Genomic DNA, 18,901 nt, shown 5'->3' on the forward strand with positions numbered 1-18,901 from the left:
GTACATATGTAGTATAAACTTCCGTTAACTGTCCTTTTTTGGAATTTCATCCCGAAATATTGATTTCTTTTCCGAATTTTTTTCTATTAGTTGTACGAATGTTTTTCATTACTGGATGAGGCATTGTCTAGAAAAGTTGACGCATGTTTATTTATTGAATTATTACTTCACGAATTTCGAATCATTGGCAGCCAGACAATAATTGCATTCTTGCAGGGTAGACTGGTGCTGCCCGGGAATCAGTATCAATAATGTATGGACTGGGAGCCAGTCTGCTTGCAAAGTAGATCTGTTCGTGCCCAAAATAAAAACCATTTTTTTCTTCCAAAGGTTGCAGACGTCCAACAAAGAAATGTAATAAGGGTTTTGTTGAGGTTGAATTAATACGTACAAGTTGGAAATTTATGAAGAGAAAACTCTTGAGTTTTTTTCAAGAACATTGGGTATGCACTTCTAAAGCAATACAAACCATAAAATGCTTTTCCAATATATGTTGGTTTAATTTTTTTGATGATGGCTTTAGCCACAAAGTTATAAATACATAATGATCTCATCTAAGAAATTCAGCTTGAGCCTTTTTACAGTATGTATATACTTTGCTTGAAGCTTGGAAACATCTAGACTAGAGTTATAAATCAGACTGTTTTTTTTTAGAAAATAACTAGCAAAATACACGTCACATATCTCTTTTAAAGTATCATGTTTGTTTGGAGAAAAAAAAACCTATGCAGGGTGAGTATAAAAAAAAACACCCAAATGTCGGGACCATTGTTTAAGTGAAATTCTCCAGGTAGCACTTTCAAAATCTAGGATGTGAAAGGCTAATTCATCAGCTTTCTTTTAGTACAAGAATCATTCAAATGACTCAAGTAATTTTCAAGTTACGGAATTGTAAACACAACCACTGTTTTAAAGTTCTGTCCATGGATCACAAATAGGTAAGTGTTCTTTCAGCAAAACAAAAACAAATCACAAATGTGTTAATTGTTTTTGTTTTGTTGAAAGAATGCACAGATTTTGAAAGTGCTACATGCATAACTTCACTAAAATAATAGTCCCGAGTCCCGACATTAGGGTTTCAGATTATTTTACTCACCCTGTATAAGCAAGCTACACAGAATCACAACTTAAAACCATTTTCCCTTTTAAAATATCCAAAATAATTTTTTTAAAATTGTAAAAATGCATACACCAACCATATATGTATCAAGTTAAAACAACACAATAATATAAACCATTCAGACATCCACAGGTTGCTTGGGGGTTTGATCCATTGTGGATAGTGGCAGGTAGTCGATAGGAGCTTGAGTGGGACTCTCATTCTCTCCAACATCATTGCCCTTGACGCAAAGCTGGAAACTTCTTCCCTCTGTAATATCAGAAAGTAAATAAGACAAACGTGCTGTAGTTGAATTTTTTTTAGCACATTTAGGAACTGTGGCATATTTATTGTCTTTTCAGAAAGTACAGTCGATGAAAGTTGTGTTCCCCCCCCCCAATTTTTTTTATAATTAATAATTTTCAACTCGTACGTTTTATTGCAACCAAAACAACCCTCTTTTCCCCCTTTTTACCCCTCAGCCGAGAGGCTCGTGGGGTATTGTCATCGCCTAGGGCGGACGTCCGTCCGTCAGTGCGTCCGGCCGTATGTATGTCAGTGTGTCCGTCCGGGCAGCTTAGTTTCCGGATGATAACTTGAGTTAGAAATGTTGTTTGGGATTGTAACTTTGGTAGGGGGTTGCCCTTGGGAGTAGGCAAGTTGGGATTGGTTTTGGGGTCAAAAGGTCAAAGGTCAAGGTCACCATGGTGAGTTAAAGGTAAATGGTTTCCTGATGATAACTTGAGTTAGAAATGAGATTTTGATGTGTAGCTTTGGTAGGGGGTTGCCCTTGAGAGTAGGCAAGTTGGGATTGGTTTTGGGGTCCAAAGGTCAAAGGTCAAGGTCACCATGGTGAGTTCAATGTAAATGGTTTCCGGATGATTACTTGAGTTAGAAATGAGATTTTGATGTCTAACTTTGGTAGGGGGTTGCCCTTGGGAGTAGGCAAGTTGGGATTGGTTTTGGGGTCAAAAGTTCAAAAGTCAAGGTAACCGTGGTGAGTTACATGTAAATGGTTTCCAGATGATAACTTAAGTTAGAAATGAGTTTTTGATGTCTAACTTTGGTAGAGGGTTGCCCTTGGGAGTAGGCAAGTTGGGGTTGGTTTTGGGGTCAAAAGGTCAAAGGTCAAGGTCACCGTGGTGAGTTAAATGTAAATGGTTTCCGGATGATTACTTCAGTTAGAAATGAGATTTTAGGGTCTGACTTAGGTACGGGGTTGCCCTTGGGTACAGGCAAGTTGGGATTGGTTTGAGGGTCAATAGGTCAAAGGTCAAGGTCACCGTGGTGAGTTAAATGTCAATGGTTCTGAATGATAACTTGAGTTAGAAAAGAAATTTCGGTGTCTAACTTCGGTAGGGGGTTTCCCATTGGTACAGGCATGTTGGCACTGCATGGTTCTGGGGGCGGAGGCCAAAGGTCAAGGTGACCATGTTGAGTTAAAGGTTAATGGTTTCCGGTCGATAACTTGACTCTGGCTGAGGGGTTTCAACAGCAACGCTGTTATTTTTTTAGAAGTCTCCAAACCTCTGAAAGTGTTTCGATTTGTTTCGGGCACAGACGGATCCACTTTGCGAGCGGACTCTGACTGGCTCGTGGTCCGCACATATTTGCTATTGATTGTTGGGCGGGAACCAGTGATAATTCAGTAACTAATTATATTTGCTGATCTTTTGGGGGTCGATATCTCATTCACAAGTGAATAACTTTTGAAGTGCTAAGACAAAGCAATTTAGAAAAGGAATCTATTATTTGGGATATTATAGCACGGGGAATGCCGCTTTCAAACCTCAGACCAAGCAAAGGATGAGAAAAAGTGACAGGAGATTAAATGATTGTATGACTTACTGCCGAAGTTCTCTCCATCCTGAATGGTATCAGGCAGACTGTATCCCATGGTCTCTGGGAGCAGCAGAGACAGGACTCCAGCAATGATGGCACTTCCTCCAAAGACACAGAGAGGTAGTGGTTTCCAGTACTTGCCCAGGTTCAAGATGATAGGACAGAGGATGCCACTAACACGAGCCATCATGGAAGATGTACCCATGCCGATACTCCGGATGATGGTTGGATAGATTTCAAGGGAGTAGATGTAGATGTGACCGAACGCTGCACTGATTGCAAATTTGCCGAACATGGCAACTGCAGCTCTGGCAGCTCCAAGAGGTATGAAGATTGTAGTGAGGCAAAACACTCCACCAAAGATGAAGAAGGCAACTAGGGTAATGCGTCTGCCAAAACGGTTCATCACATACCAACAGAACAGATAGCTGGGTATCTCTATGGCACCAGAGACAAAGGCAGCAAGGTAATCATCTACCCCCAAGGCAGAGGTACTCAGAGATAGTCCATAATACACCATGTTGACAACAAACCAGTCAACCCAAAGGATGAGAGTTTTCTTGCAGAGATTGGGAGTACGGAGCAGATCAAGTTGGGTGACAGGGATGCGAGAAGGCTGCTTCTTGTCTTCTTTGCTGTCTTCACTCAGTTTGTCCAGTAAGTCTTGTGGAGCCTCGGTACCATTCACTTTAGCTATCTTTTCAATGATTTTGGTAGCTTCTTTGTATCTGCCTTTTGTTATCAGCCAGCGAGGAGATTCAGGGAACACAATCATCACAAGAAAAGTCAGGACGAAAGGGAGTGATATAGCTAACTGTAGGTGGCGCCATTCTCTCAGAAGGAATGCCAGAAGGGACAGAATCATGTAACCTACAGCAAAGGCTAGAAGTAGCACAGTTGTTGTACCTACACGGTTTTTAGGCCAACTATTTCAGAAACTAAGACATATATCATGAGATTTCCACCATAAGCACAGGCTGCTGTAAAGAAGCGCATGGCAGCGTAGGCAGTAAAATTGGGCACAAAAGATGTAACAGTCGATGAAATTGTGACAAGAATGACAGTTAAAATGAAGGTCTTTCTCCTACCAATCCAGTCGCCCACAGAACCCCACACCAAGGAACCAACCAGCAATCCCGCAAACCAAACTGACTGGGCATAGGCAGGTAGATCCTGTCTGTCACAGACCAAGCTGAAATCTTCATTGATGGTGGACTTGTAGCTCGAGTGATCAAATTTCCAGCCAGCATCGCATGAGATGACGTCCGTTGAATTCAAACTCTCGTTTCTACCAACGTCTTCATCATTCATGACATACCGCTCACACGAGGAGTAGACTTTGTTTCCATCATCATCAATCTCATAGGGAATACTGTAGCTCTTCTGCTCTTCCTGACACTCAGCCAGCTGGAGTTGGCTGCAGTTGATCATCTGGCTGGCTGGTACTGCACACCAGTGATCGGTGTTAGCAGCCAGGAACACCTGCCCTATGAAGTGAAACGCAGTTGGAATCTTAATCAAAACACAGGCAAAAAGTATCAGTTTCTGGTACTTGCCAAAAGGCCCGATATGATTCAAAATGTCCTCGTAATGCATGTTGAATTCTTCAGTACTTGATCAGTGTGTCAGCATGATAAGTTTGAGCTGAGCTGATGCATGCGGAAGGGTGTGTTAATTCCCTCAGTCAAAACCAACTACTGCCCTTCTAACCCATGAATCCAATCTGTGAATAGGACCTGTGCATTGCTCAAGCAGAGTATGTGTATTGTTGTCTGGGTATTTCACCCCTTCAAGCATAAAAGGCTGTGATTTATGTACAGTAGTCTATGAAAGCATTGAAGGCACAAAGAATATATAAATACACATATTTAACAACTTTTGTGACCTCTTACAGAACTGGGGTTTTTGTGTCACTCAACTCTGTATAGGCCAAAAAAAAAAAAGTCTCCGGTTTCTGGTATGCGCGCGCGTCGCCGTAGCTATGCGCGTCGGCAAAATGAAAAAGTTTTTTTTTCAATGAAAGATGATGTCTCAAAACCGCCAAACTCACTGGTTTGACTGGAATCCTGCTGCTACACAATTTTAACGTGTTTTTAGATGGGGTTATGATCGAGAATAAGCTTTATGTGGCCTCTCTGGACTCCCATATATTTGCACTAAGTTTAGTCGGGCACCATTTCCAGTCATCAGCCGACATTTGAAGCAAAAAAGTCGGCTAAAAAAAAAAAAAAGCCGCATCGCCGCACCACTTTTTCGACAAGCTCCATACGAGAAACCGGAGACTTTTTTTTTTGGCCATAGGGCTGTATGCGTGTATGGCCATGTTCAGGTTTTTCAAATTACTCTCATTTCCCAAGTACCCGACTGAATTCCAGAAAACTTGGACGCAAGGGTCACTGAGTGTCGAAGAGATAATGTGGGGTACTTTTCAGGTGAAAGGTCGTGTGTCAAAGGTCAGCTGAGGTCAATAATTGATTAATTCATAGAATTTAGGTTGAGTTTTTGAAGAACGTTTGTAACCTTATACATGCTGTGATGGATTGTGATGAAACTTTGAAGCAGTGAGCCTTGGGTGGCAAGAGACGATTCTTCTCTGGGAGGTTGAGGTCAGAGGTCATGTAGGGGACGTTAGAGATCATTGTCGTTTTCTTGCATCCTCGCTGCGATTGTGAAATTAATTTAATATTGTTGGTCGCCGTAAAGTCTCCTATGGGAGCACATGAAATCTGACAGGCCCTTTTGTTCTTCAGACAATAACAATCAGCAGGTATTGCCAAAAGGCAAGATTTAGCACTCAAAACGTGCCCTGGCAAGCTAGATGGAACGCGGTGTGTTGCTTTCTGAAGTTCAAGCGAGGAAAATTTGATCGTACAGTCGTTTTCCCATTCCGGATAGCAAACGTTATTCAGGTTGTTTTCTGCTCAACTGATCCACAAATTCAAGTGAATTAAAAAGTTTACCTTGAGTGATGGATCAGTTCCCGATCAGTTTGATCAGTTCTGAATCGATCAAAAACTGCTTTGCTCGAAAAACAAAATCACGCAAGAAAATCAATTTTTGATCAAGTATTATTTAATTCTTTGAAAAACAGTTCATTCAAGAGAATTCGAGCAAATATTGAAAAGCGAATTAACATCGATGATTTTTAAACTTTTGTCTGCGGCGGGACAGCACGGACGCGCATAGACCTTTCATCTATCACAGAATACGTCACATAAAAGCAATGCGTGTGTAGTTCCTACTTGCACGTGCGATCCGGAACTAGGCAAAAACATACCGTCATTCGTTGGCAAATTTTCAAATATTAGAGACTCTACAACTTATTTGATTCAACAAACATTTGATGCAAGATTTGATGCGACTTCAGAGTACGAACAAAATATTCAAAATCACACGGTCCGAGTGTTGTACCGAGGAGATTCTCTTTTTGCCTTTTCTGCAACTTTGCGGACAAGCCTGTATTTTTTTACATAACCAAATGACGTATCCACCTTCAAAATGTGTCGTACCATGTGTGAATTGCAATCATGGCGCCAAAAGGCAAGACAACCATTTTTTTTGTAAGAAACCAGTTGCATGTATAGGAATTGTGATGATTGTGTTACACAATTTGTCTTGCTGCACCGATGGTTTATTTACAAATACATGTACATGTATAGGCCCTATTCATTGAAATTGAAAATCTACTGAATTAAAACCAAGGACATTTCTGTAAAATGTTTGGGCAATTACATTATGCATGCATGAGATTAGTCATAAGATAAATCTGAGCTGTGAATTTACAATGTGCATGGAGGCCTAATTGCTCCTCTGTTTTAATTTGATTAAATTACACTAATTTGAAACTTGAATTCAATTTACATGTTCAAGCAGTTTGTTCTTATTGATAAACTGAAAATTTCAACTTGAAACAAAACATTAGAAAGCAAAGCATCCTTGCAACAGTTTACAAAGTCTATAGAATTCCTTTTCAAAAATAAAATGCACAAAAATAATTATGCAGACGAAAATACATGGTTATCAAGTGAGATACAGCAGAAACTTAAAAGGCTTGTAAAAGCAAGAGTATTTTTAAACCAATAAAAAAAATCTTATAATCTTGAAACGTTTTGCTCAAATAACTCGGGGAAAGAGGGGCCAGGAATCGCTTCGGATTTCACCACAGAGCATTTAGAATCCAAAATTTCCTGGGGCCCTTAAGCAGGCCCCGGACCACACAACGTATGACATTCGCGCTCCACTTTAGTCCTCGAGGCAGATGTCCCTTCGCATTGTAGCAACAGTTGACAAACTAACTCCATATAATTCACTTTCAAAAAATAAAATTGCAAGAACATAATCATGCAGATAAAAATACATGGTTATCAAGTGAAGAACCGAAGAAACTTAAAAGACATACAAAAGCAAGAGTATATTTTAAACCAATGAAAAATCGTTATAATCTTAAAAATTTTGTTCAAATAACTCAGGGCTAAGGGAAAAGGGGCCAGGAATCGCCTGAGATTGCACCACAGAGCATCTAGAATCCAAAATTTCCTGGGGCCCTTCTGCGGGTCTGGACCCCATGCCGTCAGACATTTGTGATCTGCGCTCGAATATAGTCCTCGGAGCAAATGCCCCAACGCATCGCTGCAACAGTTTACAAACTAAGTCAATACAATTCCTTTTCCAAAAATAAAATGCAAGAAAATATCAAAACGAAGATACATAATTTTCAACTTTGAAGTACACCAGTAACTTACAATTTGTAAAAGCAAGAGTATATTTAAAACAATCCTGATGATCTAATAAAATTTTGCTCAAATAATTCAGGGAAAAGGGGCCAGGAATCACCTCAGATTGCAGCACAGAGCATCTAGAATTCAAAGTTTTTTTCGGGGTTCTTAAGCAGGCCCCGGACCCAGCGCCGTAAGGGCTTTGCGCCCCGCGCTCACATTAGTTGCTCCATAGGTGTGCCCCCATCTAAAGAAATCCTGGATCCGCGCATGTATTCAGACATCCACAGGTTGCTTGGGAGTTTGATCCATTGTGGATAGTGGCAGGTAGTCGATAGGAGCTTGAGTGGGACTCTCATTCTCTCCATCATTATTGCCCTTGACGCAAAGCTGGAAGCTTCTTCCCTCTGTAATACCAGAAAGTAAACAAGAAAAACGTGTTGTAGTTGAAAAATTGTAGCACATTTAGGAACTGTGGCATATTTATTGTCTTTTCAGAAAGGACAGTCGATTTAAGTTGTGTCCCCCCCCCCCAATTTTTTTTTATAAGTAATAATTTTCAACTCCTACGTTTTATTGCAACGAAAAACTTTTTCCCCTTTTTTAGAAGTCTCCAAACCTCTGAAAGTGTTTCGATTTGTTTCGGGCACAGACGGATCCACTTTGCGAGCAGACTGGCTCGTGGTCCGCGCATATTTGCTATTGATTGTTGGGTGGGAACCAGTGATAATTCAGTAACTAATTGTATCGGCTGATCTTTTGGGGGTCGATATCTCATTCACTAGTGAATAACTTTTGAAGTGCTAGAAAAAAAGCAATTTAGAAAGGAATCTATTATTCGGGATGGCATAGCACGGGGAATGCTGCTTTCAAACCTCAGACCACGCAAAGGATGAAAAAAAGTGACAGGAGATGAAATGATTGTATAACTTACTGCCGAAGTTCTCTCCATCCTGAATGGTATCAGGCAGACTGTATCCCATGGTCTCTGGAAGCATCAGAGACAAGACTCCAGCAATGATGGCGCTTCCTCCAAAGACACAGAGAGGTAGTGGTTCCCAGTACTTGCCCAGGATCAAGATGATAGGACAGAGGATGCCACTAACACGAGCCATCATGGAAGATGTACCCATGCCGATACTCCGGATGATGGTTGGATAGATTTCAAGAGAGTAGATGTAGATGTGACCGAATGCTGCAGTGATTGCAAATTTGCCGAACATGGCAACTGCAGCTCTGGCAGCTCCAAGAGGAATGAAGATTGTTATGAGGCAAAACACTCCACCAAAAATGTAGAAGGCAACTAGGGTAATGCGTCTGCCAAAACGATCCATCACATACCAACAGAAAAGATAGCTGGGTATCTCTATGGCACCAGAGACAAAGGCAGCAAGGTGATCATCTACCCCCAAGGCAGAGGTACTCAGAGATAGTCCATAATACACCATGTTGACAACAAACCAGTCAACCCAAAGGATGAGAGTTTTCTTGCGTAGGTTGGGAGTACGGATCAGATCAAGTTGGGTGACAGGGATGCGAGAAGGCTGCTTCTTGTCTTCTTTGCTGTCTTCACTCAGTTTGTTCAGTAAGTCTTCTGGAGCCTCGGTACCATTCACTTTAGCTATCTTTTCAATGACTTTGGTAGCTTCTTTGTATCTGCCTTTTGTTATCAGCCAGCGAGGAGATTCAGGGAACACAATGATCACAAGAAAAGTCAGGACGAAAGGGAGTGATATAGCTAACTGTAGGTGGCGCCATTCTCTCAGAAGGAATGCCAGAAGGGACAGAATCATGTAACCTACAGCAAAGGCTAGAAATAGCACAGTTGTTGTACCTACACGATTTTTAGGACCAACTATTTCAGAAGCTAAGACATATATCATGAGATTTCCACCATAAGCACAGGCTGCTGTAAAGAAGCGCATGGCAGCGTATGTAGTTAGGTTGGGCACAAAAGATGTAACAATAGATGAAATTGTGACAAGAATGACAGTTAAAATGAAGGTCTTTCTCCTACCAATCCAGTCACCCACAGAACCCCAAACCAAGGAACCAACCAGAAATCCTGCAAACCAAACTGACTGGGCATAGGCAGGTAGATCCTATCTGTCACAGACCAAGCTGAAATCTTCATTGATGGTAGACTTGTAGTGTGAGTGATTAAATTCCCAGCCAGCATCGCACGAGATGACGTCCGTTGAATTCAAACTCATGTTTCTACCAACGTCTTCATCATTCATGACATACCGCTCACACGAGGAGTAGACTTTGTTTCCATCATCATCAATCTCATAGGGAATACTGTAGCTCTTCTGCTCTTCCTGACACTCAGCCAGCTGGAGTTGGCTGCAGTTGATCATCTGGCTGGCTGGTACTGCACACCAGTGATCGTTGTTAGCAGCCAGGAACACCTGCCCTATGAAGTGAAACGGAGGTGGAATAATAACCAAAAACAAGGCAAACACCAGCAGTTTCTGGTACTTGCCAAAAGGCCCGATATGATTCAAAATGTCCTCGTAATGCATCTTGAATTCTTCAGTACTTGATCAGTGTGTCAGCATGAAAAGTATGAGCTGAGCTGTTCCATATGGAAGGGTGTGTTCCCTTTACCAACCACCGTCCTTTTAACCTAGATATGAATCCATCAGTGTTACTCAAGCATAAAGTAGTCAAGCACTGTAGTCTGCATTAGCATTGGAAATACAAAGACCTGTATGGCATTGCCGAACCGATAGTGTTACATTCTTGTCGGTGTATATAATCCCGCTAGCACAAAGTAGTCTAGCACTGTTTTCTGCATTAATTACCATTGGAAGTACAAAGATATAGAAATAGACATATAATTATTATGACTTTTGTGACCTCGCAAACAGCTGGGTTTTTTGTGTCACTCAATTCTGTAGGACTGCATAACGGTATGCCCGTACATTGTACATGTTCAGGTTTTTCAAATTGCTATCATTTCCCAAGTACCCAACTGAATTCCATAAAACTTGGACACAATGGTCACTGAGTGTCCAAGATAATGTGGGATATATTTCAGGTGAAAGGTCAAATATCAACGGTCAGCTGATAGGTCAATAATTGATTCAGGGGGTATTCTCTAGGCACCCTGCCAAATGCAACAGAATGCAGACATGGAATGCATCAGATCAGGAGACTGCTCAATGCAACAACTTGCAACGATGCTTTTACTACTGGTGCATTCTGTGGCATTTAGCAGGGTTAGGGTGAATTCAAGTTTAGGTTAAATTTTTGGATAAAGTTTTTAACATTGTACATGCTGTGATGGATTTTTGATGAAACTTCGAAGCACTGAGCCTTGGGTGGCAAGAGACAATTCTTCTTCGGGATGTTAAGGTCAAAGGTCATGTAGGGGACATTAGAGATCATTGTTCAAATTTAAATGTTTCTTTGTCTACCTCATTTATTTTGATGTAACTTTGATTAGGGACTGCAGACAAAGGCGATATCACTTGTAGTTTGTGCATTCATTTGGTGAAAAACCTTTTATTGGCAAACAAATTGTGTTTTTAATATTAATTGAAAATGTACCGACCTTCAACTCCCATAAAGAAAACACTAAAATTCTTTGTTCTTCCCCAGTATTTTTAATAGAATTTTTCAGCAGCGACATATGAGTATTCTGTAAAAACATATAAAAATATTAATAAGTGAAATTCTAATATAACTTTTGTTGTCTGAGAACATTTTGATCAGTTCATATCATCAAAGAATTTATTCAATCATTTTGAAATTACCCATAACCACAACCATAATTTTTTTCATTAACTAAAACTAAAGAACAGAAAAATGAACCTTTCCACAAATGTTTATTTGTCCCTTAAACTCTGTACATGTGTAGTATAAACTTCCGTTAGCTGTGCTATTTTGGACTTTCATCCCAAAATATTGATTTCTTTTCCGAATATTTTGTCTCTATTAGCTGTACGAATGTTTTTCATTACTGGATGAGGCATTGTCTGGAAAAGTTGACGCATGTTTATTTATTGAATTATTACTTCACAAATTTTGAATCATTGGCAGCCAGACAATAATTGCATTCTTGCAGGGTTGACTGGTGCTGCCCGGGAATCAGTATCAATAATGTATGGACTGGGAGCCAGTCTGCTTGCAAAGTAGATCTGTTCGTGCCCAAAATAAAAACCATTTTTTTCCTCCAAAGGTTGCAGACGTCCAACAAAGAAATGTAATAAGGGTTTTGTTGAGGTTGAATTAATACGTACAAGTTGGAAATTTATGAAGAGAAAACTCTTGAGTTTTTTCAAGAACATTGGGTATGCACTTCTAAAGCAATACAAACCATAAAATGCTTTTCCAATATATGTTGGTTTAATTATTTTGATGTTGGCTTTAGCCACAAAGTTATAAATACATAATGATCTCATCTAAGAAATTCAGCTTGAGCCTATTTACAGTATGTATATACTTTGCTTGAAGCTTGGAAACATCCAGACTAGAGTTATAAATCAGACTGGTTTTTTTTTAGAAAATAACTAGCAAAATACACGTCACATATCTCTTTTAAAGTATCATGTTTGTTTGGAGAAAAAAAAACTATGCAGGGTGAGTATAAAAAAAAACACCCAAATGTTGGGACCATTGTTTAAGTGAAATTCTCCAGGTAGCACTTTCAAAATCTAGGATGTGAAAGGCTAATTCAACGCTTTCTTTTAGTACAAGAATCATTCAAATGACTCAAGTAATTTTCAAGTTACGGAATTGTAAACACAACCACTGTTTTAAAGTTCTGTCCATGGATCACAAATAGGTAAGTGTTCTTTCAGCAAAACAAAAACAAATCACAAATGTGTTAATTGTTTTTGTTTTGTTGAACGAATGCGCAGATCTTGAAAGTGCTACATGCATAACTTCACTAAAATAATAGTCCCGAGTCCCGACATAAAGGTTTCAGTTTATTTTACTCACCCTGTATAAGCAAGCTACACAGAATCACAACTTAAAACCATTTTTCCCTTTAAAAATATCCAAAACAATTTTTTTTTAAATTGTAAAAATGCATACACCAACCATATATGTATCAAGTGTATAATATAAACCATTCAGACATCCACAGGTTGCTTGGGAGTTTGATCCATTGTGGATAGTGGCAGGTAGTCGATAGGAGCTTGAGTGGGACTCTCATTCTCTCCATCATCATTGCCCTTGACGCAAAGCTGGAAACTTCTTCCCTCTGTAATACCAGAAAGTAAACAAGACAAACGTGCTGTAGTTGAATTTTTTTTAGCACATTTAGGAACTGTGGCATATTTATTGTCTTTTCAGAAAGTACAGTCGATGAAAGTTGTGTCCCCCCCCCCTAATTTTTTTTATAATTAATAATTTTCAACTTGTACGTTTTATTGCAACCAAAACAACCATCTTTTCCCCCTTTTTACCCCTCAGCCGAGAGGCTCGTGGGGTATTGCCATCGCCTAGGGCGGACGTCCGTCCGTCAGTGCGTCCGTCCGTATGTATGTATGTCAGTGTGTCCGTCCGGGCAGCTTAGTTTCCGGATGATAACTTGAGTTAGAAATGTTGTTTGGGATTGTAACTTTGGTAGGGGGTTGCCCTTGGGAGTAGGCAAGTTGGGATTGGTTTTGGGGTCAAAAGGTCAAAGGTCAAGGTCACCATGGTGAGTTAAAGGTAAATGGTTTCCTGATGATAACTTGAGTTAGAAATGAGATTTTGATGTGTAGCGTTGGTAGTGGGTTGCCCTTGAGAGTAGGCAGTTTGGGATTGGTTTTGGGGTCCAAAGGTCAAAGGTCAAGGTCACCATGGTGAGTTCAATGTAAATGGTTTCCGGATGATTACTTGAGTTAGAAATGAGATTTTGGTGTCTAACTTTGGTAGGGGGTTGCCCTTGGGAGTAGGCAGGTTGGGATTGGTTTTGGGGTCAAAAGTTCAAAGGTCAAGGTAACCGTGGTGAGTTACATGTAAATGGTTTCCAGATGATAACTTGAGTTAGAAATGAGATTTTGATGTCTAACTTTGGTAGGGGGTTGCCCTTGGGAGTAGGCAGGTTGGGATTGGTTTTGGGGTCAAAAGTTCAAAGGTCAAGGTAACCGTGGTGAGTTACATGTAAATGGTTTCCAGATGATAACTTGAGTTAGAAATGAGATTTTGATGTCTAACTTTGGTAGAGGGTTGCCCTTGGGAGTAGGCAAGTTGGGGTTGGTTTTGGGGTCAAAAGGTCAAAGGTCAAGGTCACCGTGGTGAGTTAAATGTTAATGGTTTCCGGATGATAACTTCAGTTAGCAATGAGATTTTAGTGTCTGACTTAGGTAGGGGGTTGCCCTTGGGTACAGGCAAGTTGGGATTGGTTTCAGGGTCAATAGGTCAAAGGTCAAGGTCACCGTGGTGAGTTAAATGTCAATGGTTCTGAATGATAACTTGAGTTAGAAATGAAATTTCGGTGTCTAACTTCGGTAGGGGGTTTCCCATTGGTACAGGCATGTTGGGACTGCATGGTTCTGGGGGCGGAGGCCAAAGGTCAAGGTCACCATGTTGAGTTAAAGGTTAATGGTTTCCGGTCGATAACTTGACTCTGGCTGAGGGGTTTCAACAGCAACGCTGTTATTTTTTTAGAAGTCTCCAAACCTCTGAAAGTGTTTCGATTTGTTTCGGGCACAGACAGATCCACTTTGCGAGCTGACTCTGACTGGCTCATGGTCCGCACATATTTGCTATTGATTGTTGGGCGGGAACCAGTGATAATTCAGTAACTAATTGTATCGGCTGATCTTTTGGGGGTCGATATCTCATTCACTAGTGAATAACTTTTGAAGTGCTAGAAAAAAAGCAATTTAGAAAAGGAATCTATTATTCGGGATGGCATAGCACGGGGAATGCTGCTTTCAAACCTCAGACCACGCAAAGGATGAGAAAAAGTGACAGGAGATTAAATGATTGTATAACTTACCTCCGAAGTTCTCTCCATCCTGAATAGTATCAGGCAGACTGTATCCCATGGTCTCTGGGAGCATCAGAGACAGGACTCCAGCAATGATGGCGCTTCCTCCAAAGACACAGGTAGTGGTTCCCAGTACTTGCCCAGGATCAAGATGATAGGACAGAGGATGCCACTAACACGAGCCATCATGGAAGATGTGCCCATGCCGATACTCCGGATGATGGTTGGATAGATTTCAAGAGAGTAGATGTAGATGTGACCGAATGCTGCAGTGATTGCAAATTTGCCGAGCATGGCAACTGCAGCTCTGGCAGCTCCAAGAGGAATGAAGATTGTAGTGAGGCAAAACACTCCACCAAAGATGTAGAAGGCAACTAGAGTAATGCGTCTGCCAAAACGATCCATCATATACCAACAGAAAAGATAGCTGGGTATCTCTATGGCGCCAGAGACAAAGGCAGCAAGGTAATCATCTACCCCCAAGGCAGAGGTACTCAGAGATAGTCCGTAATACACAATGTTGACAACAAACCAGTCAACCCAAAGGATGAGAGTTTTCTTGCGTAGGTTGGGAGTACGGATCAGATCAAGTTGGGTGACAGGGATGCGAGAAGGCTGCTTCTTGTCTTCTTTGCTGTCTTCACTCAGTTTGTTCAGTAAGTCTTGTGGAGCCTCGGTACCATTCACTTTAGCTATCTTTTCAATGATTTTGGTAGCTTCTTTGTATCTGCCTTTTGTTATCAGCCAGCGAGGAGATTCAGGGAACACAATGATCGCAAGAAAAGTCAGGACGAAAGGGAGTGATATAGCTAACTGTAGGTGGCGCCATTCTCTCAGAAGGAATGCCACAAGGGACAGAATCATGTAACCTACAGCAAAGACTAGAAATAGCACAGTTGTTGTACCTACACGATTTTTAGGACCAACTATTTCAAAAGCTAAGACATATATCATGAGATTTCCACCATAAGCACAGGCTGCTGTAAAGAAGCGCATGGCAGCGTATGTAGTTCAGTTGGGCACAAAAGATGTAACAATAGATGAAATTGTGACAAGAATGACAGTTAAAATGAAGGTCTTTCTCCTACCAATCCAGTCACCCATAGAACCCCAAACCAAGGAACCAACCAGCAATCCTGCAAACCAAACTGACTGGGCATAGGCAGGTAGATCCTGTCTGTCACAGACCAAGCTGAAATCTTCATTGATGGTGGACTTGTAGTGTGAGTGATCAAATTCCCAGCCAGCATCGCAGGAGATGACGTCCGTTGAATTCAAACTCATGTTTCTACCAACGTCTTCATCGTTCGTGACATACCGCGCACACGAGGAGTAGACTTTGTTTCCATCATCATCAATCTCATAGGGAATACTGTAGCTCTTCTGCTCTTCTTGACACTCAGCCAGCTGGAGTTGGCTGCAGTTGATCATCTGGCTGGCTGGTACTGCACACCAGTGATCGGTGTTAGCAGCCAGGAACACCTGCCCTATGAAGTGAAAGGGAGGTGGAATAATAACCAAAAACAAGGCAAACACCAGCAGTTTCTGGTACTTGCCAAAAGGCCCGATTTGATTCAAAATGTCCTCGTAGTGCATGTTGAATTCTTCAGTACTTGACCAGTGTGTTGGCAAGAGTCATGCATTAAAAGTGAGAGCTGAGCCGTTGCATGTGGAGAGGTGCTTTTCCTTGATGGTCTAAACCAACTTCAGTTTAATATCGTTACCTTTTGAATGCAATCTGTGTATATGACCTGTATGGCATTATTGAACCAGAGTATATTGTTGTCTGGGTGTTAGGCCTATATCCCTCAAGCATTAAATGCTGTGGTCAGTGTACTGTCATTTGAAGGACAAATACTTTGCATGTATATAAAGTCTGGGTTGACTTTCTATACTATTTGTCTGTGCAGGATGAGTGTGCTAACATCTTTTGTGACCTCCTACAGAGCTGTAGGGGAAAAAGGTCATGTAGGGGGAAATGGGACACAAGTGTTCCGGGTATCACTTGTAGTTCATGCATTCATTCAATGGAGAAAACAACTTTTTTTTGGCAGAAAAATGTAATAAATTTGTTTTAAATAATAATAATTGAAAACGTACAGGCTTTTAACTCCCACCAATAGAACCTGCTAAAAAAAAAAATTCCCCAGTGTTTGCAACACAATTTTTTTTAGCAGCAACATTTTAGTAAATTCTGTAAAAATATATATCAAGTATATTGAGTGAAAATTCAAAAATAACTTTTTTTTGTCTATCACTTTCTCAGTTCGTCAAATAATTTATTCAATCATTTTCAAACTACCCATATTCACAACCGTCAGGTTCACATTAACTATAAAAAAAAAAAAATAGCTTTTCCACAAACGTTTGTGTGTCCCTAATAATATAGCTGCACATATGATTAGTAGTTTAAATTGCATTACCCATGTTATTTTGGAATTTTATCCCGAAAAATACATTTCTTTTCCAAATTGTTACTTTTTCTAATTCACTTTTGAATGAGGCATCAAATGAACAAATTGGCCCATGTTTGTTTATTGAATTATTACTTTTCAAATTTTGAGTCATTAGCTGCCAGACAATAATTCTGATCTTGCTCGGTGGGCTGGTCCTACCCCACAATCAGTATCAATAATGTACGGACTGGGAGCCAGTCTGCACGCAAAGCTGATCTGTTTGTGCCCAAAATAAAAACCATTTTTTCCCCCGAAGGTTGCAGACAACCAAAAAGGAAAAAGATAGTTGTTATTATTTTCTTCTTGGATTAAAACACACAAGTTAACAATTGAAGAGCATGGGGTACGCAACTCTAAAAAAAGATATATTAACCATAAAATGCTTTCCCAATATGTTTTAGATTAATTATAATTATGCTCGTTTTTGGCTACTAAGTTATAAATTGATACATGATCTCAACTAAGAAATTAAACTAGAACATTGTTACTGTGTGCTAATATTTTTTTACTGAAAGTGGAAACAACTAGACTACAATTTTAAATCAACCTGTTTTTGTTGGAAAATAACCAGCACAATATCGGTCGTATATCTCCCTTGCAATATAATGTTTGTTTGGAATTAAAAGAAGTATGAGCAAGCTACAGAAACTGGAAACTAAACCGTTATCTATTTTAAAATGATCCAATATAATTTTTAAAAATATTTAAAATACTGAAACAAACCATATATTGTCGTGTGCCAAGGAAAAGGTCGTAAGTAGCCCAGGCACGCAAAAATCACTTTTGGAGATAATCAAGTTGAAAGGTTTTGTGCTCCCATTTCTAAATTAAATATCACATAAGGCTGAAATTTGGACGCATAAAAGTTGTTAATAATTACAATAATACTGTGCATATTAATTTCAAAATATTACTTACTTTTGAAGTTAATTTGTATTTTGTATTTTTTATGGTAGTGGGCCCCCTTATTTTATTGGTTACGACCTTTTACCGGAACTCCATCTGCCTTAAATGTGTGCTTATAAGCGGCATGTTAAATCACAATGATCTTTTGCTGGTAACCAACTTGGCTTTGCGTACCCACTTGAGTGTGACCTTAGCTCACTTGGAACATATTTTGTTACATTAGAATTACACGCTGACGACCTTTTGCCGGAAACTAATAATGAAAAATTTCCTTACGAATTTTGTTTGCTGTTAGCCTTTTGAGACAAAATGTTAATCATATGAAAGATATTTCCATGCTCTATCGGTTAGCCGAAAAATCTGAATTTGACTTTACCATTTTTTGTCCTACTACGCAGGCCCGTCGCCAAGGGGTGGCCTAGTGGGGCCGGGCCCCCCTTGGTGAGCACTTGCCCCCCCCCCCCAACGGCAAAAGCCATACGATGTATTTTGTATTTTTTATGGTAGTGGGCCCCTTATTTGATAAGGGCTGGCGACGGGCCTGCTAATACGACCTTTTACGGCCCGAACAATGTGTATCAAGCAGAAAAAGTTAATTTATGAAATTCCATAATTTAAACTAGAATTGTGAAGATATAGAGAGATAGTCATGTAGGAGTTTCATCCAATTCTGATACTGTACCCATGTGCATGTGTATGGTTCCGAAGTCTGATGTACATGTACATGTCCATGTGTAGGGCTCCGAAATTATTGGGGTGTGTAGAAGTGAATTGGGTATCAACGTCATACCCTCTTGTGATATTCATGGTCGTCTGCGGTGTTTTATTTATTTTGTTTCATGCTACACAAGCATACCAGATATGTGTGAACTTGGGAATGTCTTTGAAACTTTCATAAATTTAATGACCCCTCAAAAAAAAAAAAAACCAGGAAAACTATTTTATTAAC

At 40.1% G+C, this 18,901-nt stretch overlaps 2 protein-coding genes and 2 pseudogenes across 2 annotated transcripts; all 4 read right to left on the bottom strand.

Moving 5' to 3' along the window:
- Nucleotides 1–1,238: 1,238 nt before the first annotated feature.
- LOC119743317 lies at nt 1,239–4,730 on the bottom strand (annotated as a pseudogene).
- Nucleotides 4,731–7,825: 3,095 nt separating this feature from the next.
- Nucleotides 7,826–10,285, bottom strand: LOC119742520 (annotated as a pseudogene).
- A 4,377-nt stretch (nt 10,286–14,662) lies between these two features.
- LOC119743318 (organic cation transporter protein-like) lies at nt 14,663–15,604 on the bottom strand. The gene has a single exon (XM_038219722.1). It carries the CDS (start codon nt 15,584–15,586, stop codon nt 14,663–14,665), a length of 924 nt encoding a protein of 307 aa, XP_038075650.1. The 5' UTR covers nt 15,587–15,604.
- On the bottom strand, nt 15,602–16,186 carry LOC119743319 (beta-alanine transporter-like). The gene has a single exon (XM_038219723.1). It carries the CDS (start codon nt 16,184–16,186, stop codon nt 15,602–15,604), a length of 585 nt encoding a protein of 194 aa, XP_038075651.1.
- Between the last annotated feature and the right edge of the window lie 2,715 nt (nt 16,187–18,901).

This window comes from Patiria miniata, unplaced genomic scaffold, assembly GCF_015706575.1.
Source record: "Patiria miniata isolate m_02_andy unplaced genomic scaffold, ASM1570657v1 HiC_scaffold_6, whole genome shotgun sequence".
NCBI classification, from domain to species: domain Eukaryota; kingdom Metazoa; phylum Echinodermata; class Asteroidea; order Valvatida; family Asterinidae; genus Patiria; species Patiria miniata.